Source organism: Pan troglodytes, chromosome 14 (genome assembly GCF_028858775.2).
Source record: "Pan troglodytes isolate AG18354 chromosome 14, NHGRI_mPanTro3-v2.0_pri, whole genome shotgun sequence".
NCBI classification, from domain to species: domain Eukaryota; kingdom Metazoa; phylum Chordata; class Mammalia; order Primates; family Hominidae; genus Pan; species Pan troglodytes.
Window position 1 is genome coordinate 52,363,849 of NC_072412.2, and position 27,709 is coordinate 52,391,557.

The 27,709-nt window shown below is 34.8% G+C and overlaps 1 protein-coding gene across 3 annotated transcripts; it reads right to left on the reverse strand.

Moving 5' to 3' along the window:
• Positions 1-687: 687 nt before the first annotated feature.
• ESD (esterase D) lies at positions 688-27,279 on the reverse strand. 3 transcript variants are annotated; one of them, XM_009426934.3, is made up of 9 exons: positions 27,184-27,279; positions 20,941-21,015; positions 16,600-16,688; positions 13,833-13,931; positions 12,243-12,367; positions 10,995-11,114; positions 9,420-9,518; positions 6,923-7,090; positions 688-927 (listed from the first exon to the last, which is right to left on the reverse strand). In XM_009426934.3, exons 2-9 carry the CDS (start codon positions 21,006-21,008, stop codon positions 847-849), a joined length of 849 nt encoding a protein of 282 aa, XP_009425209.1. In that variant the 5' UTR covers positions 21,009-21,015; positions 27,184-27,279; the 3' UTR covers positions 688-846. The 3 variants fall into 3 exon arrangements, with proteins under 3 accessions (XP_009425209.1, XP_016780771.1, XP_509772.1); XM_016925282.4 differs by lacking the exon at positions 27,184-27,279 and adding an exon at positions 26,806-27,126; XM_509772.7 differs by lacking the exon at positions 27,184-27,279 and adding an exon at positions 26,687-26,945.
• Positions 27,280-27,709: the final 430 nt, after the last annotated feature.

Consider the following 27,709-nt stretch of genomic DNA (forward strand, 5'->3'; position numbering starts at 1 on the left):
CTTTACTGGCTTCTATCATGTTTTACTGGCTTCTATCACATTTCAAAAAGTTTGTCTATTAAGTTCTTAAAGGAAAACAATTTGGTATTACAGAGATACTACTTTTCTTGGTGAGCTCACCAAGTTAAATCTCTGCTTGTGACTACAGGAAAATATTCATGTTTACAGTAACATATGAAACTAATACGTTTCCTTATTTAGCCATTTTCAGATTGAATCTTATTTAATTCTTGAGAACCTTAATACACCCAAAAACCAATGTTCACAAATATATTAGACTCAATAGGTAAGAAAAGAAAATCTGTCTTCTAATATCCCACAAATAGCTGTGTAATGATGGGGAATTCATTTAACCTTTCTGAGCCTACCTCCTTATTCTGTAGCTAACAACAGTTATTAAATATCCACTAGAAAGCAAGCACTTGCTAGACACTAGAGATACAACAATGAACATGACAAAGACAGTCCATGTCTTCAGGGGCTTAAAGTCTGGAAAGGTGAGGAGTCTGGGCTAAATTACTTTTAAGTCTTCTGTTCCAGAGTTACTACTCTATACTTCAAATAGGATTACATTCATATTCTATGACCTGGGATTAATACAAGAATTTCCAAACGACACTGAAAAAGCTATAGAGCATTAAAGATTTCCTATGTGAACACTTGCAAAATAACTTTTAAAATCAGAAGTAGGTTTTATATCTTTATTCAGAGGTGATTCCACTATAGAATAAAGCCCTTTTAGCATTATAAAATCCAATGTTTTGAATTTTTTTTTTTTTTGCTCAGCAATACAGTTGCATTTTACAACTTTTATAATCCTGAAGAGATTCTCTTATTTGGAGTTTTTCATGCATTCAGGTATTTAGCATGATGTCTGATGTGGTCAGTAATAAAGGTTGCAATGAAGTAGTAGCTATGATCATAACCCTAGAAGATAAAGAGATGATAAGACATTTATCTACCATTCAGAAACATCAATATTAGGAACATTAAATATATCTCTAAGGTCATTTAATTTGCTTACAAATAGTCATAACATTAAGGAAGTATGAGGAAGGTTTATAATAAAATCAAGGTTGTCATACTTGTACTTTAACATTTTCACTGTACATTAAAAGAGCAGCAAAAATATGAAGGAAAACTAAACATTCTGCCTAGCTTCTAAACATAGCCTAACTTCTAAATGCTGCCATTAATATGTAAAGAGTGGAAGTAACACATTAATTAAATATGCAGAGTAGACATGTCATATCAACACTGTAGAGTGCATTAAATATGCAGAGTAGACACTGTCATATCAACCAAGATGAAAAGAATCAGGATTTAGAGACCTTAGAAACATGGGCAAGACATTTCAATTCACAAATGCAGCACATCAGTAAGACAGTGACTATTAAAACACAAAATAAGCACACAAACAATATAGAAAAAGAACACAAAAATGCCCAAATGTTCTATCATTGTTGGGAAGTCAAACACAGCCATCATAAATCGTGTTAACAATTCCTCCTACACAGTAAAAGCATGTTGTATCTTTATTTGAGGAGAAATATGTCATTAAGCCCTGACATCCCTTAGCAATATATCAAATTAGGTAAAAAGTCAGTAAACCTTTGGAAAACTACCATAAAACAGAGAAAAATGTAATGTGCTAAGCAGTTAAGTTGAAAGAGATTTCTATCTATCCAATCATTTAAAACCATTGTTGTAGGTAAATGGAAAAATAATCCCTTTCTGGTGACTCTGACACCTCTTCTGAATATAAGAAAAAATAGTCTTCCAAAAAAAAATAATTACAATAAGGTATTAATGAATTTTCGTTCTTTTTTTGTTGTTGTTCAACTTTGAAGTTCAGGAGTACATGTGCTGGATATGCAGTTACATAAGTAAATGTGTGCCATGGTGGTTTGCTGCTCAGATCAAGCCATCACGTAGGTATTAAGCCGAGCATCCATTAGCTATTCTTTCTGATGCTTTCCCCAACTCCCACCGCCCTTTGGCAGGCCCCAGTGTGTGTTGTTGCCCTCCATATATCCATATTTTCTCATCATTCAGCTCCTGCTTATAAGTGAGAGCATGTGGTGTTTGGTCTTTTTTTTTTGAGATGGAGTCTCGCTCTGTCACTCATGCTGGAGTGCATGATCTTGGCTCACTGCAACCTCCACATCCTGGGTTCAAGCAATTCTCCTGCCTCAGCCTACTGAGTAGCTGGGACTAAAGGTGCATGCCACCATGCCCAGCTAATTTTTTGTATTTTTAGTAGAGATGGGGTTTCACCATGTTAGCCAGGATGGTCTCGATCTCCTGACCTTGTGATCCGCCCACCTTAGCCTCCCAAAGTGCTGGGATTATAGGCGTGAGCCACCGCACCTGGCCTGGTGTTTGGTTTTCTATTCCTGCATTAGTTTGTTGAGGATAATGGCTTCCAACTCCATCCATGTCCCTGCAAAGGACATGATCTCATTCCTTTTTATGGCTGTACAGTATTCCATGGTGTATATGTACCACATTTTCTTTATTTAGTCTATCACTGATGGGTACTTGGGTTGATTCCATGTCTTTGCTATTGAATAGTATTAAATAGTACTGCAGTGAACATATGTGTGCATGTATCTTTGTAACAGAATGATTTATATTCCTTTGGGTATACACCTAGTAATAGGATTGCTGGGTCAAATGGCATTTCTGCCTCTAGGTCTGAGGAATCACCACACTATCTTCTACAATGGTTAAACTAATTTACACTCCAGGTGGGAAGAACTTTCTAAGGGTATCAAACACCAGATAATTTATCCCTATCTGCAATTAAAATACAAGGTTGAATAAACCGAAAGAAATGAAAGTCTAACAAAGATTTTTTTTTCCCATTTTGAACTAGTGAATGGTCACTGATGGGAAAAGATGGGAATTTTTCTAAGCACCTAAGAAATAAAAATAGAGCTAATAAAAATATCACTGACGCTTCAGAGAACAAGGAAATCCCCAAGGTTTTGATGAATCAGTAAATGTTCTCAATCTCTCCCTTCCAGAGAGGTATTAAATGTTTATCTTGGAAACAGCTGTTAATAAAAAGTTCTAGTTTAAGATCAAGGTAACTTAAGTCTTCTAAAGCAATCTGTCTTCGATCATGGAAGTGAATGTGACAGGAATGTTGTCAAGATTAAAGCTGAGCCTCGGAATTACTTGGTGTCATGTCTCTCAATGATTAGACTAGTCCCAGCTGGCTAGTTAAATTTAGAGCTAAATTACAGTTTCCTATATAAAGAAATAAATGTAAAGAAAAGCATTTTCCATCCATATAATTATTGAATTGTTAAGAAGTTAAACAGGCCTGGAGTTTTAGGCCACCAAACCTGTAAAATGTACCAAGTATTATCTGCCATTTTTCACAGATCAAAAGATGGATCTGATAGAAAATGGGTACAGATGCAGGGAAACAGATACCTCAAAAGACTTGTGTGACCAAGTTCCAATGTGACTGAGTATGCCATATTTTTATCCTTAGTTTCTTGTGTGTTAAGAGCCATCAGACACATATGAATAGCCATCATTATTATTAGAGAAGTCCCAAGGTAAACCCAGGAATATATTGCAAGATAAGACAAGACATCTAAAATCCAAAACAAATGACCATAAGTTCCATAATGATAAAGATTCACCTATATGAGAAAGAAGAAAATGCCTGCCATTGAGGACCCAATAATTTTTTAAAATGTCAACGAAAAGGCAATAGAATACATTTGAACTATTGGTATCCTGCTGAAGTTATACAATTCGAGCTAACTGTATCATCCCTGACTAGGGTTTCTATTTATCAGTCTTATTAAATGGGGATGGCTTCTTTAATTAAATTCTTTGATGAATGAGTTGGTATGATATGTTAAGCAGCTTGTGCAAATGCCTATGTTTAGTGACACTTGAAGGGGCCTTTTCGCCTCTACCTCACACTTTAAATGGAAAATCCTTGGTAGCAAAACACTGACTCTTGGAGTATAAAAATAAATGAACCCGTTTCATTCTTCACTCAGCTCTCAAAAAGGGAGCAGTGCTCCAGCAGCTATGATGGATGTTTATCCTAACAGGCAGTGTTTTCTTATATATTTTCCAGACCCAATTAGAAAAGCTTGGATAAGAATCCCCAGGTTATTAAATCTCCTCAGTGTATAAGGAGGAAGACTTTGCACTGTATTCATTTAACAAGTACTGAGAGTCTCTGTGCTAGATACCTATGCTAAATAAGCATGGGATACAGAGATGAATGAGAGATCTCTATATTTCTGGGATTCTCTGCCATGTTCTTACTCTTCTCTAGCAGGCAGATGCAGAGGCTAAAACAGCCTCTCAATCTTCAAAAAGGTCCTGAGGCTTAAGGAGGTAGTATAGCCTCTCCTTCTATTCCACAAAAAGAGAATACTATTTCTGGAAACTTCTTCACAGTATTAGGTCACTAAATTTTTTTTTTTCACTGTGTAACTCCAATAACTAAAGATAAGACATACTAGGCCCTTCTTTTTCAGACTAAGATTTGATCTCTGTACACTAGATATCAGAATTCTGCTACCTAGTATTTTTTTTCAACTTAGATTCCCTGAAGCCAAAATAGAAAAAGAAAAAATTATATAAAATAATAACCAAATAAATATCCCTGATGCACTAACCCCTCTCTCTAAAAAATTTTTTATGACATTCGACAGAGTATAAATATAAATTGTGAGCATTTAAGACCATTAAAAAGAGATAAAGGAATGAAGTTGGGTAAATCATGTGCATGATTGTAATTATTTTCTTTATTCCTTCTCATTTATTTATATATATCCCCTATTATTTTCAGCTTATTTTTCACAGCTTCTATCCCACAAGGAAATACAGTTATACTATACTTGTAATCAAATGATAAAGCAGGTGATAAAACTCTCAGACCCAGGGTAATCTTGGGTCAAAGCTGGCGAGAAAATCTGAAAGCAGACTCTCTGGAGCCACTACTTAGGCATGTTCATTCAGTTGTTGATTCAATTACAACGAATCTAAACGAAATCTGCTTCAAGCTATGTAGTTCAATCTTAACCTGACCATGCTGGAAGTAAAGTGAATAGAAAATTGCACCTGAGCTCAAGATTGTGACTCTGGTGCTTTGAATACTTTTTTACTTTTTTAGAAGAATTGAATGGTTTGTCTTGACTCCTCATTAAGTATAGCCAACTATGTGTTCTAGTTGCTTGGGATACAGGCATTTTAGAAACAAATAAGTGGACTTATTTTTCCCTCCAAGAATGTCATAATGTTCTAACTGTGCTGTTTTTATAACAAACTTGAGAGATTTTCAGACTTTGTTGGCAGGCAGAATCGTTGTAGAAACAACAGAAATTTTGGGCACAGTCTTTGGGGAAGCAAATGAGGTATCCAACATGGGTAGTGCCAAGAAATTAAGGTCATTTGGAAAAAACATGGTTTGGTACGCACTTACAGCTATAGTTACTGCAGTTAAACGTATTACTATATTTATAGTCAAATTGGTATTTGGATTTCTCAAGGCTGATTGTTGACCTAAAATTTAATTGTGATGGTAAATGTTCAAATAAATCTAAAACAAAATTCTATTACTCAAGGATGGACACTAAGAGACAAAAAGTATATAATGTATTAGTTTTTGACATTTTCGCACTATATACATACATATATATATACACATACATAGACATACATATATACATACATATATATACACATACATATATATATATGTATATATATAGTTCACATGTGCAAAATATCCCTGAAAACAGGAAGACTGCTCAGATCTTCTGCAAAAGTTACATAGGCAGCAAGCTATGCACAATTTCTCCTTGTGCTAGCTCTAATTCCATTCCTTTGCTCCTCAGGAGCACATCATGCCGTCTGAAAATGGCTTGATAAATGACAGGAGGTCAGTATTTGCAGTTAAATGGCCTTAGTTCCAGTTCTGGTTCCACCACTTACTAGCTATGTGACCTTAGATAAGTAGGTTACTTCTCTGAGCCTGTCTCCTCATTTGTAAAACAGATGGATAGGAAAGAAATGATATCTCATTTGGTGGTGTAAGAATTAACAATGAGTAAATGCTGTGAAAGCATTTTACAAACTAATGTACCACATTACACACTGATCTAGATTTGAACATTTACCATCATAATTATATTTTAGATCAATGTGCCTGACACATTATCCTTAAACATGGATAAAAATTTATTTAAAAATCATGACCATGTATAATTTTCTGTGCTCATTTTTCACTCTAAAATATTTTAAATTATATTCTGAAGCTTATGAATTTTTCTTAAAAATAAAAGCAGAACTTCCTTAATTAGGACTATGGTAGCATATATAGAGTTAGGTGAGTAGTGGACGGTCAAAAGTATTTTAGTTAAAAAAAACTTGCAAGCCCATTGGGATTCAGTAATTATTCTTAAACAACTAGAAATATCAAGTAGCACAATGAATAGATTAGTATGCAAGTCAGATAATATAAAGCACATGTGTGATAAATAATACTTAACTTCTGAGGCTAAAAGATATATATATTAAATAAGGAATAATTGAGGTAGAAGTTTGTCCTTTTTATTCTACTGCAGCAAAGGTACATGTGTAAAGAAAGAAGTATCCGCTAATGTTGAAGATTAATCATCATTCAAGCATAAAAAATCTTATTTACTGGTTTGATGGAAAACAATATTTTTCACTGCCAAAAGCTTTCCTATTTCTATCAAATTTAGTGTTAGATATAATTAATTTTATAGGCAGGTTTTCACTTCAAGTGTCTGAATATAATTAAAAACTTACTAGAAGTAGCATTTTATATTCTAAAATAAAGTTAAGAAAATACCACAGAATCCTAATTTTTCATAGTTACCTTATCTAGATCAAGCTAAAGTTTCCTAATACTTGCCTCTTGTAATCGAAAAACAACGGGGATTTTCTTTTCTGTACAGGCAGCTATGAAGTTATCAGGGAGTAACTGTCCATCTAAAAGAAACTGGTCATCTTTCCCTTGATCAATTAGTATGTCCAGCTGAGATCCTGGATAGGATTTCACAAGATGGGTAGCATCATAAGCCTGTAAAAAGAGAAGTAACATTGAAAAATAAATTCAAAGATACTCGTCAGGATATACTATACTAGTACCAAACAGAAATTTAAAGTTATTTAAGCTCTTAGGCTGATTAAATCAGAAATATGCTTTTAAGTTGGTTCAAAATCTGACTTGCCAGGCTTTTATTTACAAGGTCTTCGGAATTCTATTTTCTAATAATAGTCTCTTCCCTACTTTCAAGCAGTCCTAGACTAGTGGCAAGAATCCCACATCTCAGGCATTCTTAACAAAATGGCCTTTTTCCTTCCAAACCTTTAATATTCTTAATCTCCTCTTGACTCCAGCAAGAACATGATATTTTTTCCTTTGTAACTCCTTCCACAAATTGGAAATTAGAAACTTCTTCTAACTCCACGATCTTTTTCCAAATATTCTCTATTTCAGATAATCTTTTTTTTTTTATGTCTCTTCTTTACGGCTCTAATTCCAGACATAAACACATTCAGCCTTCCTTTTTGCTGTTGAACAGCACCAAACCTCTGCTATCTACCTAAGCTTTCAGAAAGACCTGGTATGAATAATCTGAATCATATCAACATCATCTCAAATTTATTATCTGAGGAGCTGCCACTAGTTACAATTTTATGTTTTATCATCCACCTTGAACTATACTTAATTATTCATACATATTCATTAACCACAACTTTTATACATTGACCAAGACAAACGACCACGAAAAGATTTGTCCTCTAACTATCCTGCTTTTGAAGATTCTATTTCCTTTCATCTTAGAGTGGGAGAGGACCTCCTATAAAGTCTGACTAGTTCTAAATTCTATGATTTCATAATTCTACATGGTTTCCTGATTTCAATCGTAAATTAAATAATACCCTAAATACAACATAATTAAGACAGTAAAATCTACTGTCACTTGGAGAAAAGTACGTATCTAGATGCCTTTTTAGGTTACCTGTACCTCTACCTCTCACCTTCACCCTCCAATTAGTTGGTCTTTTACCCAATTCTTCTATTAGACCATAAGCCCCTGGTGGATGTGAAAGGGTCACCATTTTCGTGACAAAACAGCTCAGAACTTAGCATAGACTTTGCACCAATGAAGACTCAATGATGAAGACCTGATGTACATGCAATGTCAGTTCTCAAAGGACCTAATCCTAAATCATTTCCAGCATTCTTCAAACACAATAAAAATTCAAGCCTAAACAAAACTGTAATCTAGTTACTAAAGGATGAACCCTTTAACTAGTTAGAATTTCAGTAATCATCCTTAAATAAAATTTGTTAGAATTTCAATAATCATCCTTAAATAAAATAGGGGTTCATGTAGGAATGACCCCTGAACACAGAACTATACTTTAAATACTTAAGACAAAGAAGTTGCATTTTTTACCCATTCAAGTATTTTCTGCTTGTTAACAATGCACATCATGATGAGTTCATTTGCAAAGTATTCAAACTCTTGGTGGAGTTTGTAAATGGCCTATTTCTGCACAAGAGTAAAATGGCTCTCAGGAAAAAGGGTCATTTTTATTTCCACTTGAAAGCACCTACTTGCATGCTTGAAAAAGCCATCTTGCTGTGGGAATAGTCACATAAATATACATAACAGAATATCTATTTTTAAAGACTCATGTCTGGAATTTAAAATCGAGATCTGAAATGCTAAATTTTGAAAACAAATACACAAAGTAATTTAAAAAGCCAGGCTTCTTTGCTTCTATTACACAACTGAGCATATAGTTAATAAGAGGCAAGTCTAAATTTAGTAACACAGGTTGAACATCCCTAATCCGAAAATCCAAAATCAGAAATGCTCCAAAATCTGAAACATTTTGAGTACCCACATGACGCTTAAAGGTCATGCTCCAAGGAAATACCCATTGTAGCATTTTGAATTTTTAGATGAGGGATGCTCAACCTGTAATATATGGTATTTTTAGATTAGGGATGCCCAACCTGTAATATGTGGTATTTTTTGGTTATGTTAATTTAGAAGTGATGTTAATTTAGAACTAAAAATATAAATTAACCATTAGTAGAAAAAAAAATAGCCCTAGAATATCTGCCGTGATTCAATACAATTAGAAAGTAGGATTTTTTGTTGAGATATATATATATTAATATTGAAATATAATATATAGATATATATCTCATATATATCGATATATGCACATCGATATATAATATCTATCTATCTATATACATATCTTTTGCTAATTTGTCTCAGCTCTAGAGCCCTAACATGAGCAGTGTAGGAATATAATATATGTCCAACCTTTTAAACAAACTTGAAACTTAAGAATGAGTATTAAGACAGCCATTCAGTACCTACCTTCCATTTACTTTGATCTGTTCCCAAATATCCACTAAAGGCTTTTTTGCCCCAGGGACAGAGTACAGGGTTGCAAATTGGAGCAAATGCTGACACAGACTTTAGAAACAAAAGAAATTTAAAAACAAGTTATATTTTGCTAAATTAAATATGAATAGATATTTGCAACTTACTTAAAAATATAAAAGTTACCTGCAACTTGCTTAAAAATTCTGACTTGCCATGAAAACCCTGTGAACAATTTTCCTTTTGATATATTACTGGCTTAGATTGCAGGCCTTTCCATAATACATCTTTTGTGTATTCTATTAAGAGAGCTAATAAATATAGTTGCTAAAATAATGCAAAACAATACATTGCAATTTAATTAAGATACAAACAGAAGTCTATGTTCAGCGTTTCTGCTTTTTTAGCACTGAAAATTAATCCATAGTAATATAAAACAGTTCATGTTTACCTTAGTGAACATGTTACTAAATCTGACACATGATTTCTCTTAAACAGTACCAACAAAGCAGTGAGCAATGCATTTCAATATGACAGAATTTTTAATACAACTCTGTGTTCTATACAATGTTCTTTTTCACTGGATGAGATGCAGAGATGGGATCTCTCAACTTCAGAGTACTCATCAATGTAAATGTTTAGTGGTATCTACTAGCTTTTTTAAAGGACAAAAAAATCAACTAAGTTTGCTTTTCTACCTCAGACATGATAAATAGACTGCCTTAAAAAATGGAAATAAAAGTGCTTGCTTAGAAAGCCCACTGTCATGCCATGAATTAGTAAAACTTGATAATAAAGCGTACCAAAAACAAAATATTTGATGCCACAGCAAGAAACTGCTATGAGAAATATTTTCATTTCTCAGTAGCACACCTAAAATAATCAAGAAGTTCTTCCTAAGAGGAGGAAATGAATTAAACCAATCTTAAGGGCGTGAACAGCCCTGTAAATTTAAAGGCAGAAGAAATTTTAAGATGCTAGTTGCTTTAATACTTCCTTATTCAACTCTTGTAACATGCTGTTCTGCACAGTATGACATACTACGTATGGTAGTTACTCAAATTTGACTCTGGGAAAGGCTGAGAGTGATGTTTTTTAATCAAGCTGCATTTCAATTTTCATTAGAGGCATTAAGAACACAATTCTTAAGCTTCTACAAATCATATCTTTTACCTCAGAAAATCAAAGTCAACTTTACAAAGACATTCCTGGTAAGAATATAAATGATAGATCCTGCTACTATAACATTAATCAGTAATAATAACCTTTAGGGAAAAAAAGTGTGTTCAAGACTATAGTTGGAATAAAAACAATTAAAGGAGAAGCTACATTTTATAATACTTCTAGTAGGCCAATAAGAAAGCACTCTTGCTGAATTCCTATGCGTCTAATTCTGCAGCATATACTCTATGGTTAAATTAAATACCCACCTGTCAAACATCCCAAAGTTCTCAACACTAGAAAAGTTGAGTCCCAATACTAACAATATTGTAATTTTACTCTTTGAAGGTTCCTAATATTATGTTATTCAAGAGAAATATTTATCACTAGAAGTTTAGATAATCTTACTTTGTATTTTCCAGGATTTTTCAAAGCACAGATCAGAGCTCCATGACCTCCCATGGAGTGGCCAAAAATAGACATCCTTTGGGGATCCACTGGAAAATTGGCATTTATGAGTTGGGGAAGCTAGAAAAAATTTAATAGTGTGACAAAAGATATCAAAGAAAATAAGTTCAGACATTTCAAAGTTATATAAAATAATTATACAATCAATACTGCCAAATCATAGTCTTACAATGGTTTGAACTAGTAACAATGAAAACAAAACAAAACTAAATCCTCAGGCAGACCATGGTTATTAATATATCCCTGGGAAATATATGGTACAGACTTCTTAGAAAACACTTTAGGAAGGTGATGCAGAAAGAACCTTCAAAATGTTCTTAAGTTTTGACCTAGTAATTTCACTTTTTGGAATATATTCTAAGGAAAAGTCCTTAGGGAGAAAACATTATGCACAAAGATAATCAATGCAGTAATATTTATTACGGTAAAAATATATACAAAACCATAAGTATCCTATAAGAGGAAAAAGTAAATTATGGCATATGACAGAATTATTATTACATTCTGTCATATTTAATATAAAATATTATTAATATTATTAATTTATTATTGAAATTATTAAATTATTATTAAATTAAATTTATTAAAATTAGAATAACACTAGAAAATATTTTTATATATAACTTAAAAAGAAGAACAAAATAAAAAATTTAGAATTATGTGAAAACTAGTCATAGAAACAGTCCGGAATATACCAAAACATAAGTGTTTTGGGGGGTAACAGAATTATGGGTAATTAAAAACTTACACTATTGTTTCTAAGTTTTTATGATATACATATTAACAATGAAGATCATATAAAATTCAGAAAATGCATAAGCAGCATACAAATATTATTAATAGAAGTAATGCTTTACCACTTATGTTTTCTAACTAAGCCTTGGCTTATCACTATAAAATACATCCAAATGAACCAGCTGCCAGGCAAATTAAAGGTTTTTTTCATACACCATTTTCTTGGTTATTCTGGGTAGTATAAACAGGTCTCAATATAATGATTAAATTCTTTAATTGTACTTAGTGTTAATTTAAATTGCAGTAAATAGAACTATAGTACTAACAAACCTTGGAATTTTTACTAATAACTTTTATACCCTAGTTTAAAATCCTCAGGATTGTAAGGACTTTGTGTTCAAAATCAAACTCTTGGCAGTCATCAGTTAATAATTACAATACAAATTAAATTACCTCCTCTGTGACATAAGAGTACATTCTGTAGTTGGTTTTCCAAGGATCTTCAGTGGCATCAACATAAAATCCAGCACCAGTGCCAAAGTCCCAGCTCTCATCTTCTCCTTTAATATTGCAGCCACCTATCAAGAAACAATCTTGTGGTTTCATCTGCTCTGTAGTAATGGCCCATGTTTAACAACACACTTTCAGATGAATCTGCAAGTCCATTTGCATGGGAACTGTTCACCAAATGTTGTGAGCTCTCTGCCTTTTGTAGCACATGATAGGATTATACTTCCTGCTCCTCTTGCCCTTGAATGGGGCCATGTGACTCGTTCTGGCCAATGAGGTAAAAAATGACCTTCCAAGCTGGAGTATTCAGCTGCCAAGGTAAGATACACTAACTTTCTTTGTTCATGAAGTTTCTTATGTACTCTGAACATATGCTTCCTTACTCTGGTTTACCTGTCAAAAGGACTTGTATCTTCTTTTTATCTTTCAGAAATGTGTTGTGATCCCTTCCCTGATGAACCTCTCTCACTACCAGCACTTTTTAAATTCTCTTTACACAGGAGTGGGGAGGCAGATGCTTGTGCTCAACTTACTATCTTGAACTGAAAATGTTTTCTAATACGCTTTCCATCACATTTTCCTATCTATCCACCAACCTCCACTGGAATTTTCTTATGTTTCTTTTTAACTTGTTACATTTTATTTTATATACTTGCATGTGGTTAAAAAGCCAACCACTGGGATTTTGAATAGAATTACAGTAACACGTAGAGTAATTTGAAGACATGACCTTGTCATAAGATTCATTTTATCCATCTAGAAATACAGCATTTTCCCATTTATTAAAGTCTTCATTTATGATAACAAAATTTTACAGTTTCCTTTTTATATATCTTTCTATTTTTGTATTTTATATTTTTGCTATTATTTTAAATTAAATCTGTTGTTATATTTCTAACCAGATATGCCTTGTTTTTGTATAATATGGCCTGTGAAAGGAAATATACTACTTGCCAGGCCAGCCATGTAACTTCCCTAGTTTTACTGCCATTTAAATTCCATTTCCTGAAACTTCTAGAGTCATAAAACAAGTTTTAACTGTCTGATGCATCGAGTCTCATGTATTTGATATTTTCATTTCTCTAATGTAAATATTCAAATCATTTATATTAAAACTAATACTTGTTTTAACTGTATGGCTGATGTTAACAGAGATGAAAAAAGATGTATTATCATGCAACAAGACAGTATACCTCCGGAATAGAAAAATAATTTCCTATGCATTACACATTAGTATTTTGACAGTAGTGCCAATATGATATATGAATTGAGTTGCTCAATCTCTGCTTTGAAGTATCTTAATCTGTACAATGGGAATAGCAAAACTATCGTCTTTATAAGGGCCATGTCATGAGTAAAATTCAATGAGGAAAATGTACAGCACGGTATTTTGGAGTCATGATGCCACTTGAAAGGTTAATAGAGATAACAGCAAAAATATAAAATGAATTGTATAATGTATATATCATACCACTTACACCAGTCTTAAAGATTTAGATTTTTACAAAGGATATCTAGACCACAAACACTTACGAGGGCTGGTATCTGGAGCAATGACAACAAGACCATGTTCTGAAGCAGACTGATGATAACCAGATTTTGATATAAAATTTTGTTCTGTGCAAGTTAAACCTGAAGATAAAAAATATTGTTATTGGGCACACATGGACATGAAGATGTGCACCATTAATACGGGGGACTATTAGAGCAGGGGGAGAGGGAGATGGACAAGGGCTGAAAAACTACCAATTAGGTACTATGTTCACTACCTGGGTGATGGTATCTTTCATACCCCAAACCTCCATGTCATGCAATACGCTCGTATAACAAACCTGCACGTGTACCCCTTTAATCTAAAATAAAAGTTGAAATTATTAAAAATAAATTATCTCATGCTATATTGTGAATGGTTTATAAGCTTTAAACTTTTTATAATACAGGAAAACAAGTTCACTTGGTATTGTTAAAATATTTTTTTGCTTTAGAAATAATTTTGAGTAAGACATTAAAATTCACTTTTTCACAAAATTTATAATAGTATTAACCTAAGAACTGTGTTAGGTTAAGTGATCCCATAACTATCCTTTTAAAATCACTACTAAAGTTTCAATTACTAAAATCCTTTGGACCAGGAGTGTTTGGGAATTCAGAAATTTTCAAACTGTAGAGTGACAATATGCTGCATAAGCCCAATATTAAAACAACCCCAGTGAAGTGTTATCAAATATGCTAATTAAACATTGCACTATTTCTGCACCAAAACATATTCACAGTAAATAAGCAAATACTATGGTCTTCATAATACAAATAAATTTTTTACATACAGATAGTTCTCAGCAACAAAATTGAGCTTAATCATCTTTGTATTCTTCACTGAACTAAAAAGAGAGTAATGGTGACCATATGCCATCCTTAAATTGAGTTTTAGCCTCAGTTTTTAGAAGTTTCTGTTATTTTTCCTAGCTCCATGCTTTTCAGTCATATGATAGAGGAGATGATTTAATGCTTTTACTATAGGTATCTAATACTACAATGATGTGAGAATGGTGAGGAATGAACTAGCAATTGATTTTATTGATCATTTCACCAGTTGAGAGAGATTTGGTTTGTTTATAGTTTTTGGCTATTATAATAGTGTGCTATGAACATTCATGTGCAAGTTTTTGTATGGACATGTTTTCAATTCTATTGGGTACACAGCTAATAAAGGGCTGTTTCAATGGTCACCTTCACTTGGGAAAGATACATCACTATACATGAACTATCTTTTAAGATTTCAGTTTGGCTGTTTTGATTTCAGCTAATTTCTCTATTTTAGCAATATAATAATTGTGTAATCTTTCTGTCATTGTTTTCCTTAGACTTGCTGGGAAGTAAACCTTCTGAAATTTTTTTGTCACCATTTCTCACGTGCACTGGTCAGGCAATCTTACCTTTACTCAGAAAATCAAGCCTTAATTTCCAAGGTCTATCTGTTCTTCAGCATCTCACTAAGGAAACTGTCCTGTCATTTGACGTAAACAAACAAAAATTCTGTATTTTATACTTGTAAAGCTCAGATATGTCTTGCTAGATTCAATTTTAGTTAGAACTTAGGGCCCTATTATTAGAGTACCTATGACACAATGCCTCAGGGCTTCTGGTTATTATTATTTAGCCAAGAGATATGACTATAGTACCCCTCACCAGAAACAAAATGCAAAAACAACAGGAGAAAAAACTAAATACAGCTCTGGACTGTGAGTCAGAAAACTTGTTTAATTCCACATTACTGTGTGACCCTGGACAATATTTAGCTTCTCTGGGCCTCATTTTCTTTCTAGGGATTACATGATTTCTAAGATCATTTTTAGCTATACAATATTATATTTTCTAAGACAATTAAATAACTAATTTTGTTGCTCTTGCTTTTGGCAATACCTAATGCTCTTCTAGCAAAATCAGTGCTCTTCATTCAGTCACAGAAATGTTTTCGTGAGTTAAAGTCAGATATGCACTTAATCTTTACCCTTTAAGATGAAATATTTATTCTCATTTTCAAAGACTGGTATTTGGGACTTGTCCTTGATGAAACACACATGAGGGAGGATTTGTTAAAGTTACAGGAACCAATTTGAAGGAAACAAAATTAAAATAGTACTCTGTAACACAATTTAGTTGCTAGGATTCTCTCCTTATAATGTTTGCTTCCAAAGATGAAGTACCAACGTCTTGTGAAAGAAAAGTTAGCATAGAGGTTTCAAAACTGCAGGTGTCAAAATCTTACTCTTCACAATCTATTCTACAGTAGTTAATATGAAACACTGATTAAGAGAAGCCTTAGCGTTCTTTTGTGACTTTCCAGATTGTTGTCAGAGAAGCTCTATGGAGTCCAATTAAAATATTTTAGAGAACACTGTAAGTTATTTGACTTCTTACAATAGCTGGTTTCTAATTAGAATATCTTGGTGTACTGATTTCACCTAATATTGTTTTAATGGACTAGTAAAGTCTCTATAAACTCCAGAAATGCTTGGGTAGATACAAATTAAGTAAATAAGTTTTCTAAGCCCTTGCTATTAAGTACAGAACTTTACATTCTCTGCTAAATTACTTGGTCTATTAGAAAACTATATGAAATAAATATAATTCAGTAGGTCTGAAATTATTCTGAGGATAAAGTAACAGAGTAGACTATGACAGGTCCTTAGTCTTTCATAAATGGCTGAAAAAGCCTACCAAGTTAAAATAAAAGGGTAAGATAAGCCAGTTAAAAAGAAAATAGAAATGACTTTATAAAACTCAAACGCATAATACTTACCTGAGAGCCAATACAGTGCAGGGCACTTTCCTGTTTCTGCCTTTGATGGTAAGTAGACAGCAAATTTCATTTTGCAGTTCAGTTCAACACTAGTTTTAACAAAAACAACAACAAAATATTAATGCCCCTCATTAATAAATACAGAAACAAAATAATTATGCACTATATAAAAAGTAAGATATATAGTAAAGGTCCAAAATAAGTTATTTAATGTTCAAAATAAGTGGTTCCACCAACATTTAAGGAATATACTTGTCCCTTAAAGAAAGAATGTGGTCAATTTAGCATACTGATCTAAAACAACCTGAGCCTATACTTTGCATGGCACTGTCATTCTGGGCAAAATAAGTGAAAAAATAAATGTAATTCATTGTGGCACTTATTAAAAAATAGTTTTTGTTTCTTAAGAAATGTATGAAATAACAAATCATCTTTCATAAAAAAATGAATTCTTGAGATCTTACATATTTGTTCATGGGCACTAAAATGCAACACATCCTTAATTCGCTCTTTCATCACTAATATTTTATCACAATCACTATTAATGCAACTAGAAAAGACAATTTTGATTAAAACCACAGGCATTTTTCCAGTAAACAGTAATTCATGCAACAATGATCTCTCATGGGTTTATTTAAAACATCATATAAATGGAAGTAAACTCTTACTACTTCAGAGTAAACACCTATCTTTTTATCAAAGTTATATAAGTACATATAAAGTAAACTGTAACTGTAAATAGTAAATACTTCCACAAACTTTGTTATGAAAAACTAAATATATATAAAAACTAAATATATAAAAAACTCTCCAACCTTCTCATTTTCCATGTTCCAGAGATAATTAATTTACCTCTTTTAGTTGATTTTTCTGGTATTTATGTCCCTATCTACATAATATGACTTTATTACTGCTTCTAGATTTTTCAGTTTTTAGTTATTATCTGTTGGCTTCCCATTATAGAAGGATTTTAGTTAACTTTCACCTCCCTGTCTTTGCTCTCTGCATGCCCCTACATTTCTCTTTCCACTATGTATCACATATAATTTTGGTTAATGAATATTAGGAAGTTATAAATGCTATTCAGAGATGAGCCATGTAGTATATTAGAATTACTTTCCTTTTTCTTTCAGTTTTTTTTTGTTTTCATTGAGCTAGTAATTCTCTCCTTTTTGTTACTGGTTGTCCTTCCTTGTTAGGAATAGACTCCCACAAAGGCCCCATCATGAGAAGTTTTCTGTATGCTCCTTTCTATTCTCTGCATATTGGTGATTTTCTTTTTCCACATTATTCTAAGCAACTTTTCTTGTTGATGACTGACGGCACAAAAAATTTCTGACATTTGTTTTTAGGTTTTCAGCTTTTGTTAGGGAAGTTGAAACATTTACTTTCATTATAACACCATATCAAATCCATATTCAGTGCAGGGATATCTGTAATCAATACGTAAAATCAAGAGAACATAATCTTATTACAGAATGGTTGGTGCCTTAAGACCTTTCTTGCCCACTTAAACATTTGTTAAGAGGGTATATTTCATGTTAAGTGTTGTTATTACAATAACATTTTTAAAAGAAGACCTTTCTCAAGCAATTGTGGAATAAATCAGGTCTAAAGTATGTTCAACACTGGTATGATTAACACTTATGTAAAAGCAAAAAAAAAAAAAAACAGGATTATCAAGTAATCTTCTGAAACCTCTGTCCCTATCATGTCATTAAAATGTTGCTCAATTACCAAAAGAATACAATCTCATGCACAGATATTTGTGTGGTCACTCTGTATGTATCACTAATTCAATACCAAACTCCCCCAACCCTGATTGGTTTCATAAATTTCCTCTCTAATACAGTCAGTTCTATCAATTTCATCTACATTAAAAAAACCTCTTCAGACCAGTACTGCCGAACAGAACTTTCTACAGTGATATTAATAAAAATGTTCTGTATATGTATTGTCCAGTACAACAGCTTCTGGTCATGTGACTACTGAGCACCTGAAATGTGGCTAGTGGAACTGAAGTTTTATTAATTAGCTAATTTGATGTAAATGGCTGCATGTAATTACTGGCTACCATCTCCAATTTTTGACCTGCTGCTTTCTAGTTGCTGCCTTAATATGGTCCCACTCATCTGGAAACTCTTTCTCCTCTGATCTGTTTTCTTGGATCTTATGCCTTCAGCTATCTTGCTTTAGTCCCTCATTTTGGTGAAGCATATTATTCAGTTGCTTCCAAAAGTGCATGGGAAATACACTTTGAGACCTTTCATATATGAAAACATCTTCATTCTACTCTCACTTGACAATATGATTGGACATAGAAGTTATCCTTCAGAATCCCGAAAGCGCTGCTGCTCTGCCTTCTTGGTTCTAGTAATACCGTTGAGCTGACCTAAACCTTGGAAAATTCTTAATCTACTTTCTCTTTTTCTCAATGTTTGAGAATTTTCTTTGTTCCCAAAACTCTAAAACTTTACTATGTTGTTGGTGTAGATCTATTTTCATCCATTGTACTAGACAACTTTTTAAATCTGGCAACTTCAGTTCTGGAAATTCTTGAATTATTTATTATTTATATCTATACCTCTATTTCTGTTCTATTTTCCAAAATTCCTAATTTTTAATGTCGGATTTTTGGACTAGTCCTCTAACTTTGTTGTCCTTTCTGATTTATCACTTTTATCTTATTTTACTTTCTAGAATGTTCAACTAACCCTTCTATTGAGTTTTGTCATTTCTACTATCAAAATTTAAATGTCTGGGCTTTTTTGTAGTTGAGGATTTTTTCATTTTATGTTTTTTGAGACAGAGTTTCGCCCTTGTCACCCAGGCTGGAGTGCAGTGGTGCCATCTTAGCTCACTGCAACCTCTGCCTTCCAGGTTCAAGCAATTCTCCTGCCTCAGCCTCCTAAGTAGCTGGGATTACAGGTGTGCATCACCATGCCTGGCTAATTTTTGTGTGTATATATATATATATATATATATATATATTTTTTTTTTTTTTTTTTTTTCTTAGAGACAGGGTTTCACCATGTTGGCCAGGTTGGTCTCGAACTCCTGACCTCAGGTGATCTGCCTGCCTTGGCCTCCCAAAGTGTTAGGATTACAGGTGTGAGTCACCACACCTGGCCACGTACTTGAATATTTTTAATAGCATCCTATGAAGTCAGAGGTCAATATCTTTTATGCCTTTGATATGAAGAGCAGTTCATATCAAATTAAAGACTTTATACAAATGTCTAGTGATCTTTAGCTGTCCACTCCTATTTAAGAGAGAAACACTAAAAATCTAGTTGAAAGCACTGTGCCTACAGGTGGAGTTGTCAATCATTGCTTTACTGTAAGGTCTGGTTAGGTTACTCTGTTGGCAAATCTCAGTATCTTGAAATCTCTTCCTTTGGGCTACTCAAACTCCCCACAAAGAAATTCTTCTAAAGGATATAAGACTAAGTCCCCAAATTTTGAAAGCTAGTGGAAGAAACTCAGTGTGCAAACTTTTGCTTAATCTATTTGCAGTATCACAATCCCACTAATTGTGTCTGGTATTCCCCAGTACAAACTGTTTACTTTCTCTAGAGAACTTACCTCCAATCTTTCCCAGAGTTAGGAAGAGGCAGTGCATAAAGCTGGGACACTCTCAGATCTATCTCCTTTTAAAAACAGACTTTCAATTAATCTTCTTTTTTTCTAAGCTCAACTTTTATCCTTATTTTCAGGGGTCCCTGGTGCCTCCAATTACTATGGCTTTAAATAAATTGTGTCATTTCTCAGCTTTTTCTTGCTGATGTTTAGAATGTAGCTTTCTAGGTTTTACTAAGTCAGGTAGTACCTCTCCATTTGTATTCCTGCTTCTAAAATGTTATTCTCAGCTCCTGTCTCCTGCTTCTTTATGCCTTTATAGGTATATGTATGTGTGCGTGTGTGTTTAATCTCTTTACTTAATGCCACGTTAGTCAGAGTTTTGGAGGCAGCAGAAGCAAATGCATGTGTTTAGTGTGCCATCTTTCTCAAAAAGTCCAGGTGTTTTTCCTACACTTAGAGATCCTCAAAGAAAATGTTTTCAGAATTTTTACTAGCAACATAAGCATTTTCATAAAGTTTCAGAAGAGCATCAAGTCAAAGCTTGAAGATACTTCTCTGTTAAGGCTCTACCTCACACAATCATATCCACAGCTAATTAAGTCTGGTAAAATTGTCAAATAGATAACCACAGAAAGAGAGTAAGCAAGTTTAAAAGTAAAATGAGGTACTATAATATCTAGAAAAAGATTTGTTTTAAAATAGAACAAAATAATCCAACAGAATGAGAGGTATCTAAAATTATATCTTCTTAATAGTTACCTGTCATGTTCAAAAACTTTCTGCAATCCCCCAAAGCACTTGTTGCTGGAAATCTGCTTCAATGCCATTCTTCTCCTATCAGTAAAGAGTAATCTCGTTAATTTCCAGAGAATTAGTTCCTGAAAAACTTGAAACAAAACTAATTGCCTTCAGTTAAATTATCTGAATATACAACTATTTTCTACTTAGAATTTTTTTTCACATTTTTCTCCGGTAAATAATATTAAGAAACTGATTAACTCTCATACATGCATTTACACTTGTTACTCACTTTTAAAAGCTTTCATACTTTGGTATATCATTACTAATTTATTAACAAGTTTTTTCGTTGTGGTGGACTGCCCCAAATTATTTTTAAAAGAGGCAGAAAATACATGTTACCAATTAATTACCTTAGTGTAGAAGATTAAAAATTGTTAATAGTCTGCCTATCAACTGCAACAAAGTAGTCAAGGAATTGGTATGACTGATTATAGTTGATTTTAAAATGGAAGAAAGATGTGATAATGATTTTGGTAATAATAATATGTAACATTACTGAACACTTACGGTGTGATACACATTTTTCTAGATACTAAACCAGATCCAATTACTCATTCCATGAATTTTTAAGAGAAAGTGATATGAAACTTTAAGATCAACATTTATTTCTCCTTTTAAAACAAACCAATAAGTAAAACATAAGCCTGTTAACTTCTTTTCTGTCCAACAAATCTTTTAAGTTTTCATGTAAAAATAATTTTAAACTTACATGTAAAAATGACATATTTTATTGCTTTTAATGATAAATACAGGAAAAAAGTTGGAAAACCATCTTTATCATAAATGCCTATTAAGCAAAGGGAAACCACACTGATTCTGACATGTACCTCTCAAAGAAAGATTCCCTTCCCATTCCTAGAAACACTGTATTAGACTATAAGGCAGTAAGTCCTACATATTGAAGAAAAAGCTTTAGATATCAGGAACAGGTATTACCACCCTGGTGATCTTCTCAGAGAAATGCACTACTACGTGCTAATCAGCTGGAGCTTTAGGATTACTCTTTCAAAGATATATAACAATAATGTTAAAAAGCTAATTTTGGGAATGTCTTTATAAAATACTTTAAAAAATCAGTTTCAATCTTATCTCTAATTTCTTCAATAAACCCAAATAGTTTTATTTTGGAAGACTGAGATTTGAACCCAGAAGTCTGACATCAGAGGCCCTACTCTTAACTGCTATGCTGTCCTGACTCTCTAGAGGTTCTTTACTCATTTTTTTAAGACACTTTAAGATAACTGATTCTATAGAATTATGATATTACAACTGTACACAAATAAATTACCATCTGCTCAGTTTTATGCTTTTAATCTATAAAAGATTAATTCTTAAACAATAAACTCCTATGAGATGTTATTAGTTACTGAATATTAACCTTAGCTACTGTTAACAATCCTATCTTTAATAATGAACTTACAGAGACACTAATTTTAATATATTAATACATATATATGAGACCAACAAATAAAATTTATTTGCTCTCTTATTCCACAAGGAAACCAGATTTTCTTAAACTTAGGACTATATCCACTTTGCAAAAGATGGGGTACACTGAGCACGTATCTGGTACATAGGAGTCTGTATCTTTGCTATTTGTCTATTTTAATAAACCTCAAGTTGTCAGTTTTCTCTGCTCTTAAAATTCAAAATCAAATGCTTTTCATTTGGCCAGAAGAAACAAGGTTAAAACACTTTTTAAAAGTTGGTAGAATATTTTTTTAAAAACAAAGCTTTTAAAGTATTTTTTCTACCCACCCCATTTTAGAAACCATCTGTAATTACAAATCAAAAAAATATGTTAGGCTTAACAAGAAATATGGCATAAACTAAGAACTAGATATGACATACTGTGATATACTATGATATCTGATACATTATAATAGGTGGTTATATTTTTCAATAGAATTTTTCTATGTGAAAAATAGCACATTTTAAAACAAGCTATTAGTGGTATTTTCATTCAATGTTCAGAGTAACATATAAACAATAAAACAAGTTTAACTGTCCAACTGCTGATTGCTTTCCGCTTGTACCAAATGGTAGACGATTCTGAAAAAAAGACCAATGGTTTACAAATGGGATATACTTTTCACAGCAAAGGTTATACAGAGCTTTTATATGCATATGCATTCTCAATAGAGATATTTTCTTCTTTTGAGGTAGGTGACTGTACACCCTGATGGGATACCACATCACCACTTAATTACCTTAATTGCCCATAATCTAATTATTTGCCACAGCCACCTTAATACCTATTTTGCCATAAAGCTTGTTGGTACTTGGTCAAAACCATCTGCTGAAGTAAAAGTACTATGAAAGTTTTTTATCTTTTTAAATCAGTAAACAAAGTTTTCAAGTGTAATTTCGAAGCAAGAGATGTAGTCAACTCCTGAGTGAAGAAAATAAGAGTAGGGACTAGGTAAGTAGAGGAAGATGGATCTATCTGGCTCAGTTGTAAGTCGAACTTGTAACATGGGGAGAAAGAAGGGAAGAGATGAGGACTGAAGGACTACTACTAGGGTGACTAGAAAGGATGTGTAAGAAAAGTGGGCTTATGAACGATGAAGTGACTGATATTCAGTAAGAAAAATATATATGGAAACTTACATAGTATATATCATGTCACTTGTCTGGTAGATTTCATTTAGGCTCTAGAACAAATATATATTTAGGTTCTAGAACAGATTTTGTGGGAGAAATAGGGTGACAGAGTAGGGTGGAATACCAAAAAACCAAACAACACCCTTCCTCCTTCCCCTCCAAAAAACAAACAACAACAACAACAACAAGAACAGAAAAACAATTTCACAGTGCCAGTGGGAGTACACAATTTTTCCCAAATGTTAGTGAACATCAACATTCTTTGGAGAAGAAAGGGTCTCTCAGTGCATAATACATCCATTCCCCTAAGGGTCAAACCTTACTGTTCTTCCCTTTATTTTTTATTTTTTGGAGATGGGGTCTTGGCTGTGTGGCCCAGGTTGTAGTACAGTTGCATAATCATGACTCAGTGTAACCTAGAACTCCAAGCTTCAAGTGATCTACTACCTCAGCCTCCTGAGCAGCTAGGACTACAGGTGCATACCACACCAGAATATTTTTTTTTTAAATTTTTTGTAGAGACAGGGCCCTTTACTTATTAAAGTTAAATGTCACCCACCTCCAGAAATCTGAGTTCTATTTTTATCCTTCTTCCCCTGTCTCAAGTTTTCCATAAATCTCTACATGTGTTTTTTTGTTCCCATTCTCTCAGATTCCTTGGATTTAATGTTTCTTCATTTCCAGGATGTCCTATTCCACTGGCTCTTAACAACCTAGACAGGTGTTCCCAAAACCAACAATCTACAGTTCCAATAACTGGCTGTTGACCACCACTGTGTTGTTCAAATCCTCTTCTCAGTGAAAACTCAGGATCTGGCTTCTTCCCTTTCACTCTGTCTCCTCCCACCTCCCTTTTCTTTTTTCTTCACACTCTCTTTCCCTAAACCTCATTCCCTAAATTCCAACTACATTTTCTGGGTGAAATAATCTAAATCTGCATCTCTATAACCAATCTTTCTCAAGCATTAGTACCCATAATGAAATTTCTTGCTGGACTCTTCTACCAAGACATGTCACCAGCTATTAAAATTTACCACACCTAAAATTAAGCTTCTGCATCTCACCTTCAAACCATTCCTCTTTTCATTGCCTCTTTTTCAGACTCATGCCTGTCTTGCCTAATCTACGTTTGAGACGCCTCAAAGTTACCTTCTTTTTGAATTCCCACTGCCATCATCCTAATTATATATAAGAAATTAAAACTTAGCCTCTTCCTTTCTTTCTAATACATCCCACTACGATCAATCCTGCATGAAAGTCTAGGGTTTTAATCCACTTAATTTACTGGTCAACGGATCCCTACCAACAGCTCATCTGCAACCTAATACGGCCTACGTGGAATTGTTAGTCATTTTTATTTAGTATTTTAAAAACTGTGATAAAAACACATACATAGTATTTACTATCTTAACCATTCCTAAGTGTGTATTTCAGTAGTGTTAAGTATCCATTAGTCATATGTAAAAACACAGTTCGCCAGCTCACAATAATGAGCAGATGAGAACTGCCTGATTACCCCCCTGGCTGCTGCAGGTGGAGACTACTAATCCCTTTCGCTGTTAGGCCAGTCGCTGAGAACCAGAAAGTCACTGAAATGGAAGACCATGTTAATTGTACAATTTTCTTCAAGTTTAATGCCATTAAAATTTCATAAAATTAAAACCATGCAGGATCACTGAAAAAAATATAAGAATGAATAAAACTCCATATAAACTTCAGTCACACTCTGTGTGCAAACATAGTCTTTTTTTTTTTTTTTTTTTTTTTTGAGACAGGGTCAAACTCTGTGGCCCAGATTGGAGTGCAGTGGCCTGATCTCGGCTCACTGCAATCATCTCGGCCCCCGGGCTCAGGTGATCCTCCCGCCTCAGCCTCTGGAGTAGTTGGGACCACAGGTGGCACCACCATGCCCAGGTAATTTTTTGTAGAGGAGGTTTTGCCATGTTGCCTAGGCTGGGCCTCTTCCTTCATAAAAATTCACATGGCTTGCCTAGGTAAGGATTTCTATTAAACTCTGGGGAAAATTTTTTTAAAAAAATATAGCATCTATAAACGCCAAACACCTTCACATGGCTCTAAATATGGTCTATAATTTGGTCCCACATTATTTTTCTGGTCTCACTCCCTATTATGTTAGTTAAACTCAACTATGCATAATTCTAGGATGGCCTGGATGTTGCTATCGGGTGGCTTTACTCAATGCCACAGTACAATGGTTTCAGAGCAGGTTCTGGGGCCAGACCCTCCGGGTTCAAACCCTGACTTCACCACTTATTACTACATGACACTGGGCAAGCTAATCTATGCCTCATTTGCCCATCTGCAAAATGGGGATACAGTAATACGTATCAATTTGATAGGGTTGCTCTGGGAATTAAATGAGTTAATTCACGTAGTGCTTAGAATGCTGCTTCTACCACACACACAAACATGAGCTATTATTTTTCCTGCAACCTGAATGCCCCCTCCTTCCAGGTGCGCTCAATCCCATTTCCCTGATGACCCCCTCAGAAATGACTTCCAGTCCCCCACAGCGCTCTGAGAGCATTTTACGACCCGAACAGATTTTGTCAAACTCCAAAGACACGTGCTCCCCTCGGCACCATCAGGTGAGTGCTCCTGACCGCGCCATTGGCTCGTGCCCCGACGCGGACGCTGCCTAAAGCAGCAGGTCCACACTCCCCCGAACCAGGCGCCGGCGGGCGCTAGTAACGCGTTGAGGCCAGCTCCCTCCTTAAAATGCGTACACATCTACTTCACATTTTCGCGCGGTGGCTGCGGGTCTAGGAAAGTCTTTCTGAACAGGAAAAAGCTGTACAAATGTAGCGGGCAGTAGGTAAACGGGCGCTCGCCCCGGGTTACACTAGGTTAGAGGCTCAGAGAAGGAAAAGGGATTAGAGGCGAGGCTCCGCGTCACGGGAAAAGGTCCTTGGCCTCCTGTCATGGATGGTGGCGCTCAAGGCCCAGGGTCGCCGTCTCTGCGCTCGTGCCTGCGGATATCTGCACCGCAGGACTCGGCGTCCGCCCCGATCACGCCTAGCCGTGCCGCAGCCGCAGGAGGGCTGACAACGTCCAGGCCTCTACCCGAACCCAGTCTTACCTACGGTGGCGGAGTGACCAGAAGAACCGGGCCGAAGTAAAAGGCGGGGCTCAAGATGGCCGCCGGGGTCTCGCCTCAGCCCAGCCCATATGATGCCCCGCCCCTCCGGTCCCACTCACTCTCGCTTTTAACTCCGAGAACCCGCTCTTCTCCAGTTCAGTTTCCATGGCCCCGCCGCCTTTGCTCACTGCACTTCCCGGCAGCCTCCGCGTGGGCGCCCCCTCCAACTCCTGCCTTCGCCCGCGTTTCTACTCTGTGTGGTTACTAGGACCAACGAGGAGGGCGTTAGGTTAGTCCCTGTCACCTTGTCGGGGATCAGTCTGCTGTGCGTGCTCAGACTCTTCCCAGAGCCAGCAGCAAGAACCCGAGGCATTAATAAACTTGAGGTGTAGCTTCGCTTAACTCGTGCAGAGGGTTTCCGTGTCACTTATGTAGAAACTAGGGCCTAATTTCAACTCCCCCAACTCCTCTGTCCCAAGACTATCCACGTCACCTACTTGGTAGCTGGAGTTAAACAAGAAACCTTTGAAATCTCCAGTGGCCGACACGCAGTGGGAACTCCATCAGTTTCCTGTTTTCTCCCTTCTTCCCTCAATAAAAATTAAGTTGAACTGACTAAGATTTGCTAGTTGATAATTTACAGCAAATCTTTCCTTTTGGTGTCTCTGATTTAAGCAAACTGTTGAGTGTACTTTGCCTCTTGAGAAATTAAATCTGATTACAACAGAGCTAAGTATTTTTCAGCAACGGTTAGACTGACATTGTAAATACACAATCTGATAGTTGGGGCTGGCCTCATGGGCCTGCAACCTGTGCTATTACCCGGGCACCCAGAACAGAAGGACGCTACATTTTCTCTCAGTAAGTGTTGAACCAGGGCCCCACATTTGTGTCTGGAATTGGGCCCTGCAAATTGTGTAGCTATGGGAGCTGACTTAAGTATGGATGAGCTGCCACACAAGAGATTACCTGCCAGAATCTATTGTGTGGCTCAGGCCCATTTTGCCATAGTGATCTTTGGAC

Coding starts and splice junctions, on each gene's coding strand:
- ESD (XM_009426934.3), bottom strand. CDS start 21,008: ATGGCATTGAAGCAGATTTCCAGCAACAAGTGCTTTGGGGGATTGCAG. Junction 12,368..13,832: donor TGCTCCAGATACCAGCCCTC/GTAAGTGTTTGT, acceptor GTTTCTTGATAG/GTGGCTGCAATATTAAAGGA. Junction 11,115..12,242: donor ACTCTTATGTCACAGAGGAG/GTAATTTAATTT, acceptor AATTTTTTCTAG/CTTCCCCAACTCATAAATGC.